This window comes from Pleurodeles waltl, chromosome 5, assembly GCF_031143425.1.
Source record: "Pleurodeles waltl isolate 20211129_DDA chromosome 5, aPleWal1.hap1.20221129, whole genome shotgun sequence".
Lineage (NCBI taxonomy): Eukaryota > Metazoa > Chordata > Amphibia > Caudata > Salamandridae > Pleurodeles > Pleurodeles waltl.
In genome coordinates, this window is record NC_090444.1 from 640,846,566 (window position 1) to 640,869,445 (window position 22,880).

Genomic DNA, 22,880 nt, shown 5'->3' on the forward strand with positions numbered 1-22,880 from the left:
GGAAACTCATTTTGACCAGTGCCCAGAACATACATTAAAAATGGGTTTTAAAGTTAGTAATTGAACTGACCAGCACAAGGGCATATCTGTGCTCGTGCAGATATGTCCTCACTTGTAATATAATGCATCCTGCCTCAGGACTGTAAGGCCGGCTGTAGGGGTGACTTACAAATATTCCATGCAGTGTTAGGGGACATGGCACACAGGGTGTGTGTCATGTTTTTTCAATTTTTAGAGCACCTTGTCGCGCAGCCTCCAGTGGCAATCTACATGAATTTGGTGCTGGGTCCCTTAGAGTGTGACACAAGATATGCTGCAGCTTTTAGTGACCCTCTTTAGTATATATACCCTAGGTACCAGGGGTATGACTTACAGAGGTGCTAAAGGCCTTGCCAGCTGGGAATCAACTGACCAATAACCATGTTTTGGGGAAAGAACATTGGGACTGGGGACCTGGTTAGGAACCCAGTGCACTCCAGTCAAAATTTCATCAATATACCAGGCAAAAAGTATGTGTGTGGGGGGGGGGGGGGGGGAGAGAGGGGGGCACTGCAATAAAACCCCAGTTTCCTACATAATGCACATACTGTTTTTGTCTGGGCAGAGATTTAAAAAAAAAAAAAAAACAAAAAAAAACGAATATTGTTTAAAAGTGTAAATTAAGGAAATGTATAGTTTGTAAGGCAATTACTCTTTTGTATAGTCACCCCCAGGTTTTTTTGACTGATGATGCTGGTTTTTCGCCTCTGACACTGAGGCCTGCTAACTAAACCTCAGTGGCAGTTTCCTGACCCTAAAGTGTACGTCGAATTAAAAATGGTTAACTTACCTGTAAGTCCCTAGTAAATAGTACCCTGGTACTCAGGGCATGTAAGTTATAGGGGTACCCCAGGACTTGCACTGGTTGTGCCACCCTGGAGGTCCCCAGTAAAACATGTCCCTCAGTCTGCCAATGCAGACTGGGAGAGTAGTTCTGTATTGCTACCCAGACTTTGCCATTAAAAGCAACGGCAAGGCCACCCCTTCCCCATGCATGTGTGTAATTCAACCCTTTGGCAGGCATACCGAGTCCTAAAGGCAGGGTGCAAAATATATGACACAGGCAGGGAATGTACTGTACATGTACAGACAGTAAAATCAGCAAAACTACTGTTTTACCGTGGAAAAACGTGGTCGCCCAATTGGCGGGTACAGGGTTACACGCTGAGCCCTCAGCTGTGCTAACTCCTGAACCCTGCAACCATAGTGGGCACTCCAAGATATCATACAATCGTTACATTAAGCCTGACCTGTATTTCAAGTTGAAATTAATTTAATTGGTTGCAGTGTGCAGAATTAGCAAAGCTGACCCTTTGTTGCCTTTAAAACTCCTGCGCCTCCAAGGGCGCACATGAAGCCTGCTCTAAGAGAGAGCATTCTGCCCTCCTGGAGAGACGTGCTAACGACTGCCAGGAAGGAGAACAAAGAAGGATTGCAGGCCAGGGAGAAGTCGCTTCCCTTTATCAGGAAGCCACTTGGGTCTTAGCCCGAAAAGGCAGGCTTCAAATGGGAAGCCACCTTTGAAGAGAAGATGTATAACACTAGGAGGAAGGGCTGCCTTATTGTTTAGGTAGACAGACTGGCACGAGATGCAGAGGGGAAAACCTGTTGACAAATCGGTTTCCACAGAGGGGGTGTAGCCCTTTAGTAGCCACACCCCCTGGGTGGGCTAGGGAGATCTAACCACAGAGAGAGGGATCTCACCATCTTGAGAATGGGCAGAATGGTGCATCCTGGGATAGCCAGACACCACACTTCAAAGGAAGTGGTCACCAGGTTGAAGGGAACCTGGTAGCCCATTGGCTACCAATCGCATCCTGCCCTGAAGGCACTTTTGCGCATAAAGAGGGCACACAGACATCAGATCTCGACCGACTTGGAAGAAGGCCGAAGAAGGACTGCCCTGCTGCACTGAGGGACCAGCAAAAAGAGGCTACACAGACGAGCACTGCACCTGAGAAGCTTTCTCCAAAGCCTAGACAACCCAAGAGACTCAGAGGGCCAGCTGACTGGCCTCCTGTTTGTAGCACAGTAACACAACAGCTGAAGAAGACTTCTGGGGCAAGACTTGGCAGCCCAAAGTCTTCAATCCGCTACCGCTGCCGCCGTGCAGCACCAAGGACCAAGACCCGAGGCACAGAGTTGTCCCAGAGTTCGCTGAACCCAGGAGTGCTGTTGGAGAATTGCTGGGGCCCTCAGAAGGGAAGCTATCGACCCAGGAAGGATTGGGCTGTGAGCACGACAATGGGCGACAGGTTGTCCAGAAGCAACTAGACTTTAGCCAGACCATAGAAGACTTCAAGGGACGAAGACACTGCAAACAGGACCCCCTCACCATCTTCATGGACAGAGGAATCCCTGTAGGAAAACCCTGTCAACCACATCACACCAACAACATCCTTGGAGCATCTTCAGCAGCCTTCATCCCTTGCATCAAGACACTTTGATAGGAATCCATTAGAATGATGATAAAGTGCCTGGAACTGCTGAAAGACTGCTTCATCTTGCTCATCCCCTGAGCGGAGTCTCCAGCTTTAGCCTGTCTGTCTATCCATCCGGTAGCCTTCTTAGCTGCTACCCAAACCTCCAGTACCAGCTGGGTGGTCGGGATGAGAGCCATGATGCGACACTCCTGTGGAGCAGATACGGAAGGCCCTAAAGACCCATAGTGCTCCCCTCAAGGCCATAGGCCAGGTCCACTAACCCCTCAAACCACCATTAAATTTATGATAAGAAGATGGAATCCCCAATAATGCAAAAAAACGTCCTGCGTGGCTATGCCCATCTCAAACACCAACACACACACACACACACACACATTCCCTCTGACAAACACCCCAAGATATTGAAACTCAGAAGACTGAACTGGTATTTCCTACCTACGCCCATGGCATATCGACTTGGCAGGGGGCTATGGGGCAAATCACTGATTTCCAGGGCTGATCCAGAGGCCGGAGTAGGCACAGAAAACATTCAGCATCCGCAGTACCCCAGGCTCTGATGAGTCCAGGTCTCTCGAAAAACAAAAGGACATTGTCCACATAGAGGAAAATCACTCGCTGAGTCTTCCCACTGGAACCCCTGAACTCTCACCCAAGCCGCCAGGGGCTCAATCACCACCGCGAACAACAGGGGAGACAAAGGGCACCCTGATGAGTGCCCTTATTACAGGGACTCCCCCACAAGTGCCCTGTGGCACGAAGATTGGTATACAAGAGACTAACCTAGCTTATAAATTTGGAATGGCATCTGGCTCTAGCAACAAGAGCAAACAGGTAGGCCCAATCAGCGGAGTCGAAAGCCTTCTGAAAATTGACAGACCTTAGAGCTCTATGTTCCCCCGCTGATTCACTTAAGGCTATCTCAATATGCGCCAGCTTCAGTTTGTGGCGAGTGGCCAGGCGCGACATGAATCCGGATTGGTCTGGATGAACAAGACGCTCAATAACTTTACTGAGTATTGAAACAACTGGTCAACACCTTGGCCCATATTTTCACTTCTGTATTCAGGAGCGAAATTGGTCACAAGACATCACAACGCATGCCACTTGTACCCAGCATTAGGAGTACTACAATATCGGCTGCCCTGTGATCAGGAGGTAGTTCACCCCTCTTGAGGGCCTCCTGAAACATCTCCAGCAGCAGTGGGCCCGCATCAAGCGCCAATACTCCGGTGGGAACCCATTAGGGCAGGGTACTTTGCCCAGATGCAGTTGGGCCAAGGCCACATGGAGCTCATCACCAGTGACATCAGCATCTAAGGAGTCCCAGTCGCTCGGCGGCAGACACGGCATCAGCAGATCAAGCACAAATTGGTGATGATCTTCTCATGGACTTCGGAGGTCAGCTTGATATAATTCCTGATAATAGGATGCAAAGACCCGCGCTATGGGCTCACTGCCCACCACCCGAGACCCATCGCTTGACAACAGGTAAGCCACTGAGGCCGCCGTCACTCAGAGTGCAGAGCCAATGCAGGGTTTGCTGGCTTTGTCTCTCCATTGGTAGGTTCTGCTGCAAGTGGCCATCCAAGCTTCCCTCGCCTCATGCTTGAGTTCCTGCCGAAGCAGTGTTTGTGTGTGCAAGGAGTCCCTTAATGTGGACTACTGTCAAAAGCTTGCAAAACGACCCTCTAGATCTAAAATGTGATCCTCTAGATCTTTGACCTTCTGGCTGCATTTCTCCCTGCGGTCTTTAGCATAGCTGAGAATATGGCTTCTTCAGGAGGCCTTCTGGGCTTCCCACAGCACACCTGGGGAGGACACTGAAGTTCGATTTCAGTGAGAAACTGCTGGCTCTGATGCTGGCACATGTCCCTAAAGTCATCCTTTTGAAGGTACCATCGATCCAATCTCCAACCTGCTCCCCATGCCTTTTGTGCTCCAGGCCACAAACATCTCCACTGGTGAGTGGCCAGACAATCTCCTGGCAAGGTGCCTGACATCCAACACCCTATAACACTCCCATCTATGCATAAAAAAATATTCCAGCTGGGAGAGGGACTGATGAGCCCCGGAATAGAAGGTGCAGTCCTGATCAGGAGGGTGGTGTGCCCTCCACAGGTCAACCAAATTGAAATTACGTGCAAAAGTCACAAGGCATGGGAGTACAGCTCCACCCCCAACCCCTGCTGCGGTGCGATCCAGACTCACATCACTTACCCCATTAAGATCTCCATCCTGCATCCATGGGGCCTCCGGCAACTCTCTCACCAAGTACCACAATATAGACAGCCCTCTGTAAGAGGGAGCGGGCATATACACATATCAAGGACAGGGAAGGCCCCGCAAGGAGCTTGTAACTGCCACATAACGGCCCAGGTCATCCTGCCATACCCTGGAATCTACCAGTGGAGTACATTTCCTAATCAAAATGGCTATGCCCCTGGATACCCTGTGGAAGCCTGCATGGTAAACCTGGGAATATCCCCCTACGTGCCAGGAAAGAACATCTATTGCCCAGGAGATGGGTTTCTTGGAACAGGACAATGTCTGCCTGTTTTCATAGCTGCTCTAAGGACCGCCCCTCTCTTGATCTTATCTAATAACCCATTCACATTCCACATCTCCCATGTGTATGTAAGGTGCACCTGTGTTCAACACCTACACCTAAAAAGGAGCCCCCCCACGCCCAAACTCCCGACCACTCCCTCCCCATACTTCGTGAATGATACGTACATGTTGTGAAGCGACTAGGGACCTTGCCAACTGGGCTCACATGTGATGTGCATCATGCCCTGTGCCTGAACAACCCTCCCAAACAAAATCCAACCCCAACACAAAAGGAAACATAGCTACTAGTCCTGTTAGACTACAAACCCCCCTTGTAGACACAAACTTGAAATAGATCAACCACAAATTGGCTCAGTCTTTGGTTTGTGAGGTGAGCAACGGCTCCTACTTCTAGCCTGCAACATCTTCTCGGGATGTGGGTCCAGTCGACGAAGTGGCCATATCTTTTTTCGCGCCGGTGGGCACAAGCTTAGCACAGTGGCTTAGCAGTCAGGGCCCTGTGAGCACATATAAAGTTCAACAAAAAAGCAGGCAGATCCTTCCTCTTTAGGAACCCAGCTCGCCAGCCAGGCCAACATAAACTTGGTAGGAGAGGAGTCCTCTGCACCCTCCGGGATGCCCACGACCCTAAAGTTGTTCCTTCTGGACCTCCTCTCCGGGTCCTCAGCTCTGGCTTAAAGCTGACTCACCAGCCATTGCAACAAACGTTCTTCATGCGACTTAACAATGTCCTCAGTCTCAGACAGCCGACTTTCCACTTCGGAGACCCTATGTTTGCTATTGAAGAGATCTTGACGGATGAGTTCCAGGTTCACCTCACTCTCCACGCTTACTCTCTCAGGGCTTCCCTCAAAGAAACAACAGGATATGTGGTGAATTTGTGCACTTCCTACCAAGAAGTCTGCAGGCCCCAAAATCAGTCCTCCCTCAGGGCCAAGACTTGTAGCAAGGCCATTGATGCCGCAAACCACCAGAATCCCAGATCCCCATCAATGAGGGTTGCAGAGACAGAAAGCACAGAAATGTCGAGGACGTGACCGACCCCAGTGGCTGCCAAGAAGGAGCCTCCACCACCGCCAGAAGGGACAGGGCAACAGGGTGGTCCCCTGCTCTTCTACCCCCTCACCCGGCACCCCCGAGCTCCCCGTCATGCTGGTTCACCTCCCAAGCACCGTCCACTGGCCAATCTCTCGGTCACCAGGGTGGGGTGGAGGGGATGTGGTCCGTCAGGCAATGTTCTAGCTACCTCTCCTCAGCAGTGGCAGCACTTTAGTGTGGCTCTGCAGGTGCCGGTGTGGTGAGCACTGATACCATAGTTCCAGGTTCGGGCAGGTCGCGGTCTCTGAGCAGGCAGTGTCTGTTTGCAAGAACTCGCGGCTCAACACGCTGTGCTGCAATACCATAGGACGCAACTGCTGAAGTGCAGCACAGGCCAGACTAAGTAGTGCTGGAGTCCGCCACCTCAATGCCGGGCAGGCCACAATACTCGGGCAGCCAGCCTCTAGATGGGAAGACTTGTAGATAGTCCTATGGCCCCCATAGGCCATCCGATGGGAGCACCGATGGGCGGGCGAGCAAATCCGAGTCCATATTCGAGGGAGCCCAATTCAGTGAGTGGTTGTCAAAGCAATAGGCCATGGCCCCAGTGCCCTGTTAGCCCCGTGTCCCCAGCCGGTCCCCCAAGTCGGCAGGGTCTGTGGCTGTCTTAGTCCCACCAGCACAGGGTGGAGACGTGGTGTCCTGAGGGCTTAAAGAGTGGTACTCCCTCACTGCATGTCCACTTCAGTCACAATCTTGGTCATGACCACCCACTAATTATAATTAAGCAATATTATCAAAGGGGGAGGGCATTCCCAGGTAGAGACAGAACGTCCCAGGTCAAAGCTGAGGGCCCTACTCCATCCTAGTCAATAAATAATATGGAGTGCCTTGCCCCCTTGAACAATATTGTTACGGCAAACCAGACCAATAAAGATTGGGGTGAAATTCACAAACCTGTTTGCTAATTGGGTCTACTAAGGTAGAAAGTTAAAAGTACTGCAACTGTACTGCAGTTATATATTTTTACAATGCTCTGCCACGTTTGCCCTCCTGAAATGCACAATAATGAATTCCTAGTTTTGAGAGTCACAAAAAGAAACAAGTGTAAAGATTAAGAATAGATTTTAGTCCCACTTTAAATAATTTGTTGGTGGTATTACAATAATTTCAGTAATTGTGGTGAGGTCTAATGTGATTGTAAACAGTAAAAAAGCAGATCCAAAAGGTGGGACTGGATGAACCATGTTTGAGAGATTTATTTGCATCATGATTTTCTAACAGACGTTATAGAAGGCGATCCATGCCAAAATGAGTAAACATTTTCAATAAATTCAAAAATATATTCTCCACCACGTGAGAAACAAATCGGCATGTTGAGCAAAACAAAAAATTTACTTGCAACAGCAATCTGCCTGTTAATTCTGCAGTGTTGTACTGCAGCTTCCACAAAGAATTCTAATTAACAGCTAGTGTTCATATTCTATATTCATTTCAAATGTGAGGCACACTTGAATGCCATTTTGGTGGAGTCAGAGCAGAAAGCATTACCTACAGAGGAGGGTTCACTTAACAAACAAAACAAAAGGTTTCATTATGTCATAGAAATTATGGTTAGTGCTCTAGGCTCCAGAAAGCTGAAATGAGGACACATTTTCTATAAATTCTCAAATACCTTCCTCATCTATGTCAGAAGAAAAGCCTGGCATGCTGATTCAAACATACATCCAACGTCAGCAACAGTGTCATTTGACTCTCAAGTGATCTACTGTGGTTCATCACAGAGGTCTAATGAACAACTAAAGTACTTACCATCTGTATCCAACAACAAAGTGAGGCACTCCTGAATGCTGTGTTGTTTTATTAAGAGCAGAAGAAATTAAAGCCACTCCTGTGGAAACCTTTTGTGAGATATATTAATCTTCTAGTTCTTAACTAGAAGTGCAATCTTCATAGGCAGCTGTAACAGGACAAAGATGTAGTGATATCTAGGTTGATTCTCTAGTGACTCTTGTCTCAGGAACTAGCTATGAATCTACTAGACGGATATTATTGGTAGTGTACAGTTATCTGATATACAGTAATTTTAAAATTTTAGGAGTGCACTTTCTATGACAGCCAGTCTGACAATAATTTAGATTGAAATTATCACCCTTTATTTTAGATTGTATGGTGATGTGAGGTATTCATCAATTTTCATGGAGGTATTAAAACATTTTGTATAAAGTATTTAAGGTGATACAACTCCTGCAATCTATAGTGTTTAGAGTATAAGAAAATAAGTACATCACATTACATTTCATTTATACGATCAACTTACTTTCATCATCTTCCCCTGGATCAGATGTCACAGTGATTGTGAAACTTACGGGTGCATCTGAAAGCACTAAAATAAAAACATCAATAGAACAAGAAATAAATACAAAGAAACTGAAGAAATAAATATTTATCAGCTATGTTAACCTATATACTCCAAGCTTGCACATGCATATCAGCCAAAAAACAACTACACATAGGCTAAGTCGCTTTACACACCGAACCTTCACCACTAGCAGTCACCCAACATATAAGAAGGGCAGTAACCAGACCATGCTGACTGGTCCACTGAGACCCAGGGGAATGGGCTACAATTCCACAACCAACTAGCATTAGGCAACACACATTGTGATGCACCCCACAGAGACATTACACACATATACCAGCTCCACACAGGTTAGAGTAGCAGGTCGCACAGATACCGTGAGCAGGAAACACTCCACAATCATCCCACACAACACTTACTCAATTAGCCTTGGAAAACCCATGAACATCCCCCAAACTTAAGGACAGCATATGGCTCCTTGGCATACTAAGGAACTTAGAACATTCAAATGCCATGGAACAAAATCTGGAGTGCTTAAGGCAGCTCAACAATCTTCCTGCTGATTGGCATAACTATTTTACTGCTCCTAAAGCCTTCAAAAAAGCTATCGGAAGCACTTGCTCTGCTTATTGCTGCACTAAATTTGAATCAAACAATAATTCCACTAGAGAAATACTTAACACTGTTCAAGAACGTATTCAGCCATGTTGTAATAAACTCTTTAATCCTTCTTTAGGCATATAGGCCAAACTCTATCAGATTCCTTTAATAAGAAATCTTAAAATGGTGGCTAATTTCACAAACCCTTCCACTGTATTCCCATGTGATATTCTGCCCTCTTCTCCATTTCTGGTCCAAGTCCTGTTGCCTCTATACAGGATTCTTCCTTGCTCCTATTAATGATACTATTCCTAATATTTCAGCTAGTTTTTCTGATTTTCCCTTACTTTCCACAGACTGTTTAGTCATGTTACTTGTAGTGCCAAGTCAGGATCCCGTCTAGACTTCGTCCCTCCTCCTATTATTACAGAATTTGCCACTACTGTGCTTCCTAGTCTCACTCACCCCTCTACTTTCTGCCACTGTTCCATCCATTTAGATGTTGGCTCTCATGGTGACCCTCTTATGAAAAGCTTCTGCACCCTCTTTGGTCACCTCATTTTGACCCAATCCATTTATTCCTTATGGTTCAGAATGTCGGGAAAAACATATCAATGGACACCTTTCTTACCTTGAAACTCACTCCATCTTAGATACTTCTCAATCCAATTTCCGTCATCCTCACAGCACTAAAACAGCCCTTCTTACAGTAACCTACAACCTTCATATGATCCTGGTTGAGAGTGGCAATGCAACCCTGATCCTGCTGGATGTGATATGGTGTCCCATTCTTTGCGATTAACCATCTTCATCAAATGGGAATTCATGGACCTGCCTTGACCTGGTTCTCATCATCCTATCTGATTACATTGAGAGCATATATATTCAACTTTTTTTTTTCTTTCAAATTCAAGCCTCTTATGTAGCAGGGCTCATCTTTAAGACCTACTCTACATCACCCATTTAATATCTACATCAGCTCTCTGCACATATAATTAAATTTTTCAGACTTCAACTTACATTGCATGCAGATGATAATGAGACACCTTATGGTCTGAACGATCACAACCAAATCAGCACTGATAATTTTAGACTTTGCCTTTCTAGCATTGCTACTTGGGCGAACATCAACTGTATTTAACATAATTTGGATAAATCAGAAGTCCAGCTGGTTGGTGGCATGCCTTTTATTTTGTTTTCCAACTACTGGCCATCTGAACTTGGTCCCACTCCTTCATTTATAGTTTGCAATTTAAGTTTTCTTATAAAAAAAATTTTCTCCTTTCCTTTACATGTCTCTAACTTATCTGATGCTTAATCCTACTACACGCAACACCACAGACACATTTTTCTCTTTCTTCTTGTGATCCTGAGAAAAACAAACATCATCCAGAAAGTGGTGTTATTCCACCTGGATTACAGGAATTCATTCTTTTTGGGTCTTCCATGCTGCGTTAAAGTCCAATTGCAACTAGTTCAAAATGCTGGAGCTCGCCTCCAATTCAATCTATCTTGGCATTCTCTGGTTTCGCACATATTGACTAGTCTGCAGCAGCTAGTGATCAACAAACTCTCCTTGTTCAAAGAAGTCTGTCATTCATGGTGCTGGTCCCCATTACCTGCAAATACAGAATCCTCCACTACCAAAGTATTTGTTTGATATGCTCTTCTTCCATTCATATTAGGGTGGTCCCTAAGATCTACCCTTCATATGTGGAGGACATACCTCGTCTTACTTAAGGCCCAAACACTGTAACGTGCCACCTCAGTCCATTTGCATTCTACATAACATTTTGGCTTTCGAAAAGTCTTGACAACCTATCTTTTCCGGTTATCTTTGGCTGTCTCTGCAAACATGCCACCTGTTCTGGTGAGAGCCAGGGCATGTTTTTGGATAATTGCACGCTCTTTAAAACAATGTCAGCATCATTTCACCATGGAACACCCACTTCTGTCAACAAACACACAACCGCAGACAAATCCTGCACCAAGGCACTAATGACCGAAGTAATTGGTGAACATACGCTATACAAAAAATATATAACATAACATACAACTGCTTTGTCATTCTCAAAGGCTGTGTGGAAGGTTAATGGGATCAAAAATGATATGTGATGAATTAGTTCTTTAGTTTGGGTTAGCAATGAAGAAGCATAGGTTCTATGCAACATGAACCATACCCCCCCACCAATTTCGTTTGTTAATTTGAACTTTAGGCAGAGATTTTACCAACAAAAAAAAAATTATCAACACAGATTCCAAGGTTGTTCTTAAGGAGTTAAATTACAATTTTCCTCAGGAAAAGGGAACTGTGGAGTGAAAGTAGACAAGACCAAGAAGCCTGACTCATCAAATACTGATGCTCAAGTAGAGGTTCTTGTGGACACTTCTCAACTTAATCACCAAATCACACCTCATAAGGGTTTAGGGTTTTTCCTACAGGATCCAATGACTTGTGGTTATATGATGCCCTTTCCTGGGAGGCTGACATTGGAGGAACTCTAGACTACAGGTCTCTAATAATCTACTCTCCCACTCGCTATGGCAAGGCAGATTTTATCAGGGAGAGCTATTTGTTTAGGGCCTGCTGGTCAGTTAGGGCAAGAGCTTGAACTGGCAAAGAACAAGTGTTCTGTTCATTCAGAAAGTGAACGACCCATAAAAATGCTTTGAAAACTAGTTTTTATCTTGTCACATTTTCTCTACGTGCAAAGATAGAGGTCAAATGCCAGATTATGTCTTCTTACAAATTGCTGCCTATTTGCTTATTTATCCTGGAGATTGGTGTTTAATTTTCTTTCTCTAACTGCAAAGTTAGAGAATTTTGTAAAATGAACTATCTGACAATTGTGCTGCGGTACAGTGAGAGTGAAATGAAATGGTGTAGGGTGTCAGCTTTTTCTAACAAACATTTAATACAGCTCAGAAATAAACTGTACAAATATTTCAAAAGATATCAACAGTTTGAAAAGCACATGAAATATGATGGAAAAAGATTTTAATAGAATCAAAATAAGCTGAACCCGATTTCCACACATTATCGTTTGCTAGCTATATAGTTTTATCCCTAAAACTGCATGTCAGTGAAAAGTTTATGGACATTTCAAGGGAAATATGCTTTCTATAAATGAAAGTGTGCTACCACATCGTGCTTTGGCAATGTATGTACTAAATATGAGAGTTTTTAAATGTGACCTGAGAAACATTCCAGGCCTGATGACGATGCTATTAGTGAACTAAGAGGCAAGCCAAGTGTCATGTATACCCTATATGTAGGCTAGATTATTTTATACATGAAGGAAAATGTTAGTCTATTAAATCAAAGAGTTATTTTGTACAGCAGACATGCTGAACTCAGATATTTGAAGGTTCACTTATGTGACAATGAGGAAAAGGAGACTGAAATAAAATATTTGCCAAGGATCACACAATTTGAGACATGTTTATAGGTCAAGTACATAGCAGTTGGGTAAAGTAGATTATTTGAGTTACTAAACCTCCAGGCTTGGTAACGTTTTTATGATTTTCAAGACCTGAACTCATTGGTAATACTCTCACCCTTGAGCTACACCATAAGTCAACTGGGGGCTATCTTGCATCTGTAGACTTCTCTGGGTGAAACTATTTCCACAATTCTCAACAGCCTGAATGCTGTTAAAGGGCTCGTAAATTCTACTTGACCACTCGCTATGGCGAGTCTTATTTGATCAGGTCGAGCTATTTTTAGGACTTACTCGCTCCTTCTGGCGAGTTGACAAAGGACAGGTGTTCTGTTCAGTTGAAAATTGGAGGGGCAATAAAAGATGCCTTTAAATCTTGTTCTTATGTCACATTTGCTGTGTTCACAGACAGAGGCCAAAAGTCTCTAGCGGTCGGAGGTTTTCTTCCCCCCAGGCTCCTGTTTGGCGTTTTGTGTTTTCCCCCGCTCCCGGAGAGGATTATGCGGGCGGTTTCTGACTGGGGCACGCTCGCCTACACTTGCGGTAATTACCCGTCAAGCGGCATTACGCGCGGAAGCAGCAGGAGCTCCCTGGTCGACCTCGGTGATTTTGGCCATAACGGCCACGGTTTCGTGGTTTTGACCTTTGTCATCTTTTTAGCCCCACGAGGCAAACTGCGGCGGATGGCCCCGAAGGCTGCACGCGGCAACCGGCTAAAACCAGGGTCGCAGGATCGGCGACCTTTGGACTCTCAGCCCCCCGCTCGGGGGGGGGGGGGGATATCCAGGAACAGCAGCTTTGGAAATGCCGGCAGCTGTGAGAGTGCGTTTGAGGGCAGACAGCCAGCTCCAGGGAGCTCCGCGGCCCTGGGGCAGGCGCACAGGGTGAAAAATGGCGCAAAACCGATTGGAGAAAAGGAGGAAGGGGTGACTATACCCCGGATGTTTAAAATTCCTCACAATTCAGCCCCTAATGGGGGCGGTATCACTATAAAGGACTCTGATTTTGGATCTACACGAGATGCGGCGGCACTGACTGTGGATGGTCACAGCACTGGCCCAGGACGTCTGGCTTCTGTAGATAGTGGGGGTTTGCCTCAGGTGGAAGTCGATGTTGGTGGCAGTCGATCCCTGGATACACACAGAACTGTAAGTTATACTGCTGGGGGATTTTCACAGGCTTCTGCTCCTTGTGTCGAGGGTAAGGGTCTTGCAGCAGCATCTGAAGGGGAGGCTGACCAGCCGTTACATGCCCCGGGGTATCAGGGTAATGTAAGGCTTGCGCAGGAATTGGTGACAGGGGCAGGGTATTGCGAGCAAGCAGCAGCAGCATACTTATTGCCAAGTACTGACCCGCCAACTCTGGCTTGTACTCTGGAGGCGATCCGTGATTTCCGGCAGGGCAGGGAGGACTCGTTAGTTCAGGGCGAAGTTGGGGAGAATTTATTTTCTCTGTCGGATCAATCTCGAGACTCGGACGAGGCCAGCACCAGCCCCTCCATAGACTCAGAGACATGTGATAGCTCTCCAGCCCCTTTAACTCCTATTTCTGTGCTGAGGGGTACCGCAATTAAATGTCGACCAAGACAGAGTGAGATACCTAGATCAGACAAAGCTGGAGAGTCTAGTGAGAAGAGGAAAAAAAAAAAGAAGACGACGTGTAGGACGAGAGCTATGTCCTGGGATTATACAGGAACACAACAGCTACTGCACAGTATGGATGATCTCTCGGTGGCTCCAGCCCGGTCAGAGGCCAACGCTCTGAATGCAGAGACTGTGTCCCCCCTCTCCTTCTTTGCATCTTATCTATCAGACCATCACGGCACAGCACAAGCAAACGCAGAGGGACAGCAAGAAAGCCAGGGTGGCCACGAAGCAGCTACAAGTTGCAGTCAGCAAGGTTGCGAAGTCATGCACTGAAATTGGGGAGCAGATTGCTGCTATTGAGTGCCGTGCTGGAGTCAGACCTGGGGGCAGTCACAAAACAAGCTGCTATGCATGAGACTCAGCTCTCTGATAATCAGTGGAAAGTAGAGGACTTTGAAAATCTGCAACGTCGCAACAACTTGCGCTTAATAGGGATACAAGAAGGAGTAGAAGGGCAGGATTCAAGGGCCTTTATAATCAGATTGCTTAAAGCAGCATTTCCGGAGCAGACTGGATGGGAGTGGGAGAAGGAAATACAGAGAGCCCATCGGTTTCCATTACATCTGAGGAATCAACAACTAGCAGGAGCAAATTGAACAGCCCAACAACAGCCTAGGGCCTTTATTGTTTACTTTGGTAATTACTTGCTGCGCCAAATAATTTTTGAGAAAGCCCGCCCTGATGCAAGGATTAGCTGTGAGGGTTGTACTTTTTTCTTCCGCCCCGACTTCTGTCATGCTACGGTATAGAGACGCTGGCGCTTGAGACAACTGATCAGCTCCTTCCAGGAGAAGGGAGCCGAAGCTTATCTACTGTCCCCGGCCCGACTCAAGACAATATATAAAGGGTCAATACGAGTGTTCTCATCCGAGATCAAAGCTAAGGAGTACTTGCAGTCTTTGACTTAATTGTCTACATGTGGTTCATAAAAAACGTTTAGAAAAAAAAAAAGAGGAGCAGGGTCAAAAAAGAAAAATGAAAAGGGGGGTGATGGGGTGGGCAGCTCGGGAAGAGAAGGAGGAGGGATTCTCTTCTTAAAATGGCAGGCTTATGGGGGCTATGTCTCTAGGGGAAACAGCTTTTGCTAGTGAACTTGTTTAATTTAGGAGTCGCCGCAGGAGCCCTCAAAAAGGGGGGGGTAGGGGCTTGTCCATCTTACAGACTACAGTCTGGAAGCCTCATTTGGTAGGGTGGGGGGTGGGTTGGGGGTTGAGGTAGGGTTTTTCTTTGTGGTGGGGGGTGGCGACAGGTGGGGTGGTTTGGGGTTGGGTAGGTTTTGCATGGGAGATGCACAGAAATATGTATTTGAAGGCACAGGAGTTTATTAGGTGTATGATGAAACAAGATGTAAGTTTGGGTGTATTTGTTAGAACCTTCAATGGGGGACCGTAATGTTCTGCGGGTGGCCACCTTAAATATATGTGGGCTAAATGATTCCAAGAAAAGACGCCTTGCCATTCATGAGCTCAAAACATTAAGGGCGGATATAATTTGTTTGCAAGAGACGCATGTTACCCCGACTAAAAAGCATCTGTTGGACTTTCCTTGTTTCCAACTAGTGGCGTACACCACTCAAGAAACTAACACTAGAGGGGTTGCAGTACTTGCACGGCGAGATCTTCTTAAGGTGGTCAAGAAGAGGGTTGATAACATGGGCCGATGGGTTATAATAGAATGTGCTATGGGACAATCGAATTTTACTGTCTGCTCTATTTATGGTTCCAATTTTGATGATCCGGCTGGTATTAATATGCTGAATACTGAACTTGTGCTTTGGGCCTTACCGCTTATTATATGTGGGGACTTTAATATACATATTGAGACTAATATCCCCTTACAGAACCAGGATTCATATTTGGGACGGAAACCGAAGGTGTTTCGCGCCTTAAAAACGCTGGTGCAGACTCATGGCCTTGTAGATGCATGGCAGCATTGTATGCCTATGGATCCTGGGTACACTTTCTTCTCTTATCCGCACCGAAAGTCTGTCCGGTTAGACTATTTTTTTTTGTCGCCATCGCTATGTGAAGGACTTTTGGTGGAAAAATTCCCTAGGGTCATATCTGACCATAATCCTTTGGTAGTACAATTTCCGGACTTGCGTAAAGAGCGACATTTAAAACCCTGGTCTTTTGACCGGGGTTTGCTGCTTGACTCAGCTTATGTGTCACGGATGAAAGCATGGATAACGGAATTTTTGGGTTTTAACAGGGACACGGTCCCACCGGGGACGCTATGGGATGCTTTAAAGGCTGCTATCCGCAGGGAAACCCTGAGCTATGCCCTTAGGCGGGAGAAACAACGTCACCTAGTTATATCTGCGGCCCAGATTGAATTGGCTTCTCTGGAGAGTCAGATAGTGGGGCTGGCAAGGAACAATGCTCCAATACAAGATACTTTGGATAAGATTGCGGCCATGAAGGCCAAGATCACTCAGCTGCATCTAGATCAAGACATTATCAAAGCCCAGACTCGCAGGCAGGAATGTTATGAGTTTAGTGAGAGGGTGGGTAAGGTGCTTGCATATAAGACTAGACAGAAGGCGGTTCGGAGCGCCATTTTGGCAATTAAAGATAGGCTGGGGCAGGTTGTGTGTGGAGATGCGTTGGTACTACAGGTGTTTAAAGAATATTATTCTGTATTGTACCAGCAGGAAAATCTCTTCTCGGATGACAGAGACGAAAGGATTACTCAGTATTTGAGTGATATCCCATGTCCAAAGTTAACGCAAGATGAGGACTGTCAACTGACTGCCCCCATTGAGTTGGATGAGATCATCTCGGCTTTAACTGCTTTATCTAATGGGAAAGCCACTGGCCCTGATATGATCCCAATAGAATTCTTTAAAACTTTTTTTGAGGAATTGAAGGATGATATTATGTCACTCTTTACGTCAGTGCAGGCTGGAGAGCGGGTGCCGGGCTCATGGCTGGAGGCCAATATTGTTATATTCTTAAAAAAAGAGAAGAACCCACTTTTACCAGGCTCCTACCGACCTATTTCATTGATAAACGCGGATGCCAAATGGTATGCCAAAATACTCGCAGTTAGGCTCAGTCGAGTTATTAGTGGGCTTGTTTCCCCCTGGCAACATGGGTTTATTCCTGGGCGGGGGACCGCCGAACATGTTAGGCGTGTTAATACCATGCTAGATGCATCTCAGGTTATGGCGGCCCCTATGTCATTAATATTATTAGATGCCGAAAAGGCTTTCGATCGGGTGAGTTGGAAATATTTATGGACAGTGCTTAGTAAAGTTAATATAGGGACTGGTTTTATCAGGGCTATACAAGGCTTATATCAGAAGCCCCTTGCTCGAATTCAACTAGCCGGGGCAACCTCAGAACCCTTCTATATTACAAGAGGAACCAGAAAGGGCTCCCCCTGCTCCCCCTTACTGTTTGCACTTATATAGACCCTTTTATTAGGAAGTTATTGCAAAGTACTTTGATCTCGCCCATGGTAATGGCGGAGGGCAGGTTTAAAATTTTGGCATATGCTGATGATATAGCTGTCACTACTCCTGAACCAGGGAGGGCGATTGAAGAAATAGAGAAGCTAGCCGCGGAGTTCGGCGAGATCTCAGGCTATGCATTAAATAGGAGTAAATGCCAAATACTGGGCAATGAGTGGGCCATTATTGAAGACAACAGGAGGGCCAATCAAGTGACTTATCTAGGTGTCAGAGTGTTGGCCAATTTGGACCAGATAGTGGAGAGTAATCTTGCCCCTGTCTTAGCTAAAACCAGGAAAGAGTTGCATCATATGAACAACTTACATTTAACGATTATTGGTAGATGCAATCTTATTAAAATGATTTTTTTACCCAGGGTCTTATGTTTTTTCCGCACTATCCCGCTGGAAATTAGCAAAGACTGGTTCAAACACATGGAGAATTTAGCGAGTAGCTTTATTTGGTCTTTTAAAAAAGTACGGCGGGCATATAAGTACTTCGTGTTACCCAGAGAGGGGGGGGGGGGGGGGCGGCCCCTCACTTTCTTTTTTATTACTGGGTATCTGCACTACAATATATTCAACCATTAATTAGCCAACAGGCTGATAATAGAGATTTTGGTGAAACCTGTCCTACTATATATAATATGATTTGGGGAAGATATGCCAATGCAGATTTTCTGAGAACAGTGGAGCCTAGTTATTTAAAAAAAGTTAAGTTCAAGACTGTCTGGGCTGCATTTAAGGTGTGGACCAATGTTTAAAAAAAAAATTGGAACTGGCCGGATTAATTTTTATACCCCAATTTCGAACTCTTCTGTACTTCCTGATATTTTTAAGGATGAATACTGTGCCAGGTGGGCTCAGCTGGGTGCCCGGCGCATTGGTGTTTCTATGGGAACACCCACCTTAAATCTTTTGAAGAATTGACAAATTAATTTTCATTGGACACGAAGGATTTTTTTAAATATTTGCAAATTAGACACTTTTGGGGGGTAAACTCTAGATCAGCAGCTGGGTAGCTGGGGGATAGAATCCCAGTTATGGAGGTTGTTCATAACCCCATTAGATGGCGGGTCTGTTCGCTTTATCCTCTTTTTTTGAATTTAATGTCAGATGATTTGAGCGAACAGGCGGAGAGGTGGGCTCGGAATATTGGAGTTTCTGAAGTATCATTACGGACCTCTTTAGATATGGCACAGCGATTTAGATTAGCCGCTGGGCCACAAGCCCAACATTATAAAACTGTTTTTCATCTATATTATACCCCCGCTAAACTATTCAATTGGGGCAGTTCAAGGGGGGTGGTGTGCCCCAGATGCAAGAGTGTATCGGCCGACTTGGTACATATGTTTTTTAGCTGCAGCAGGCTACATGAATTCTTTACTGATATGGCCAATTTTTTAACTAGGCTTATTTATCAGGAGGTGGTAATTACGCCGCAACTAGTATTATTGGGAATTAATGGAGTGGTGTACCTAGAATATTCGCAGAGGTTCTTGTTTTTAGCTATGTCTGTGGCTCGCTGCTGTATTACATCTGATTGGCTGGAGTCGACCCCACCAACCTTTAACCATTGGCTGGCTCGGATGTGCTCAATGTTTTATCTAGAGATGGGCTCTTATGCGTGCAAGGGCCGCACGCGCAAACGGATGGGTGAAGCTATCTGGGCCCCGTTTGCACAATGGTTAGGTAATAACTGAGTCATGTTTGTAGGGGATTTATCTATTTAATCATGTTCAACTTTTGCACTTTATTTGTACTTTAAGGTCTCTAATCCCTTTTTAGTGGTCTTGCTGTCTGCTGCAGATTGATGAAACAAACATATGTAATGATGTGTATTTATACAACGTATTTATTGTATTTATTCAGCCTTCTCTTTGTTTTGGTTTCTGTACATTGTGCATCTTCAAAATAAAATTATTTATAAAAAATAAAAAAATAAAAAATAAAAAGGATGAAAACAAATCAGAATACTTTACGTGTTGATGTGCAAAGAATATGATTTCTGAAATCCATTTTTCACAGATTGTTAATACATTATAGAGTTTTATCAGTAAAGTTGCAAGTTAGTGGGAAGATTTTTGGACACTTCTTGGAAATTTACTGTGTGTAGATGACAATATGCTACCACATCATAGTTTAATATAGCTATTAAAAGTGAGTGTTTAAACAAACTGAGACACACTCCTGCCCTGATGGCAATGCTGTTAGTAAACTAAAAGTCATGGGCTATGTATCCCCCTATATGTGGGCTAGATTCTAGTGCTACATGTAGCAAACTTTAGTCTATTCAATCAGAGTTTTTTTTGTACTGCAGAAATGCTGAGTTCACATACTTGAAGGTGCAGTCATATGTGAGAATGAAAAAAAGGCAACTCTGTAAACTATTTGCCTAGCATCACACAATTTGAGACCCGTTCACGGGTCAAGTGCATTACAGTTGGGTCAAATAGATTATTTAAGTTACTCGACCTGCAGGTCTAGTAACATTTTTATAATTATTCAAGGCCTGTGCTAGAATGTGCCACAAGAGACTGCGATTACAGGTTTGATGAGCCCTTGAGGGCACTTATTAAAAACAAGCCTTCTCACCAGAATGCCTATTAATGTGATAGTTCTGTCTTAAATAAAGGGTGTGTGTCATTCTGTCTAGCAGCCCTAAATTGTCAAGCAACTTAATAAAAGAAACTCATACAAATGGCGATCAGACTACTTGGTTTTCTTGGTTAGAGCCACTGTGCGGAGTCACACAGGCTTTAATTTTCTGCTACAACTGTCACATATATACAATAACATTCTGTGTGACTTCATTAAAGAGTCAAAGTATGGAATTTCATCAACACACACCCCTATAACTTAAGTTTCCTTTGGCAAGCAGTGATTTCCCTATTACTCTCTTGCGGGGTGCAGCACTCAGTCATACTAAAAGCCTTTATCCATTTTAAAGGCGGTCTCCAAATATTGTTGTCTACAACGTATCCTCAAAAGGTTACGGTTGCTGCCCATCCAAGCAAGAACGCATGTGGCTCTTTTCAAATACTGGGAAATAATTCCTGGGTGACTCAGCTGTTAACCCAGAAAAATTTCTAAAGGTTAATTTGCCATCTCTTCAAGTAGCTCGGTGATTCCACTAAAACAATACATTTGTACAAGGCAACTCCAAAGAGCCCAAAGAACAATGCTGTCCTCAGCAAAGTTGGAAAAACAGAAAAGCACATCAGAGGCCCACCTCTGAACACTTCAGCTAAGCACATACATCAGTGAGCTCAGACTATCAGACTGAGACAAAGCTCGAGGTGGGGTGTGCGAGAATGGAAAAGGGTTAGTAGTGTCAAAAGTCCTGTGAACGCAGCTCTTATTTAATTCCTGCCAGAGGGGAAGGAAGTAACAGAATTAAAGATAAAAACGGGCAGCTATTTCCTATAACTACCCATCATAGATGGATGTGAACCAGAAAGATGGACCCAACTAGATGAATATGGGGATATTTTACACTACGGACGTAGTTACTGCAACTTATGGTGGGTTACACGAATTTGTGGGGAAAAAAATAATTGACAAATATTGACGATGATTCATTTACAGGCCAGACGTCTGACAGCTTACTTCAATTACAAAAAAAGTAGTAGCCGTCTGGTTCTTACCTTGCACGTGAGGTACACAACCGCCTGTCACATACTATGGTGTGGATTCCAATCCCCCCCCCCCAAACATACACACACACTGGTTTGCAATGTATACTTGTTATTAACTGGGCACAGAGGTCAGCATAACGATCTCTGAAGAGAGCAACCTCATGTAAAACTGGCCCTGGGCTCCTGCACCGTTATAGTCTGGATCACTGACCCACTCCACCCCCTCCCACCCCCCCTTTTAGTTGACTGTGAAGTGTCAAAATCGTGGGTAGCTCTCATACCGTCTAGATCTGCTAGATGAAGCATGTCATTTGCGGGCGACTTGAAACTTTTCCATAAAGAGTCTAATTTATCATGGCTCGGCAGTACATAAACCATGCGTATTCACTGCTAACCATGCTCAATGGAGTTCCTCAAGTGTGCTCGCACTGCCTTTGCCGAGCGCATCAACTGTGGGAAACTAGCTCTCCACTTACCTGTGAAGGAGTCCGGATAGATAGACTCCAGTGCTTCCAGCTCGTTGCGCTGTTCCTCCCGGTAGTCGGTCATGGTCTGCGGCCTCTGTCCATGGGGCACGAGGCAGGCGGTGGCGGAGCCCGGCAGCTACACACAGAGGAGAGAGTGACTAGGAGGCAAGCAGGCTGCAGCCAGAGTAGGAAAAGCGTCTCATCCGCCACTCGGGCATCGATTGCACTGGCCTGGTTAGGTTTGTATGCCCCTTGGAATTCCACACAACTGCTTGGTAAGCGTGTATGACCTCTCTCTGCCACTAGTGTGTCACAACACTATTGTACAAATAACACGAAAATTCGAGGCCCACGCAGGCAGTCTAGGGACATAAAAGGACAATCGATATTTCGGGGTTGAACTTATCGGGTCTCAAATATGAAGTCAGACCCACCATGGATCCACGCTTCCCGCAAGCAGATAAGGCACAGCAAGGTCTATCATGCGAATGCGCCGGCCATTTTGGCATGGAGAGTTTTCGTCAAGGAACTTTAAAGCAGCGTGGGCAAAACTACACACGTTCATAAAGATATACAAATCGTTACTTAAGTGTTCAGTCCAACAGAAACACATAATGTATATGTGTATATCAGTCTCTTTTTATTTTTCGAGACTCCCATGTTTTTAAAGTTATTTCACTAGGAGGGATAACAACAAAGTGAATTTGCGTATGTACTAAGAGTACCAGACACTAGGTATCCGAAATAGCAAGCCCATTACTATGCTAACACGACACACACCGGGTTTTAATAGAAGTGTAGTGGCACTTTTAATGGTGATCTGCGGCGCATGCCCAATCTTCAGTAGGTCGAAGAAAAGATAACATTAAAGCTTTCTGAGAAGTACTACATGTTGTGGGTTGTAGAGATGAGGAAGTTAACGCATCCGTAAGAAAACAGAGCTAAGGGCCAGACATACGTTGTGCAGTTGGGGTGGTCTTCACTGTAAGATGGTGATAGCGCGCCTGGTCCTTAGCAAGTAAACTTACAAGGTGACGCGTATAGGCCGATGAACCTTTTGAATTGCGTGGAGTACTCTAGTTATGCAATAGATTTAAACTCAGTAATCTACATTAATAGTTCAATATCAACAGTCAAATAACCAAAACTAATTAGAAAACCCTAAACAAAATAACCATCACTCTC

At 45.1% G+C, this 22,880-nt stretch overlaps 1 protein-coding gene across 1 annotated transcript in view; it reads right to left on the reverse strand.

The window, feature by feature from the left end:
• Positions 1 to 21,945, reverse strand: part of RWDD1 (RWD domain containing 1) — a 177,699-nt gene extending 155,754 nt beyond the window's left edge. Inside the window, exons 1-2 of the mRNA XM_069234513.1 lie at positions 21,705 to 21,945; positions 8,410 to 8,475 (exon numbers count right to left, since the gene is read on the reverse strand). Coding sequence (XP_069090614.1) covers positions 8,410 to 8,475; positions 21,705 to 21,777 — 139 coding nt within the window. The 5' untranslated portion in view covers positions 21,778 to 21,945. The remainder of the gene's footprint in view (positions 1 to 8,409; positions 8,476 to 21,704) is intronic.
• Between the last annotated feature and the right edge of the window lie 935 nt (positions 21,946 to 22,880).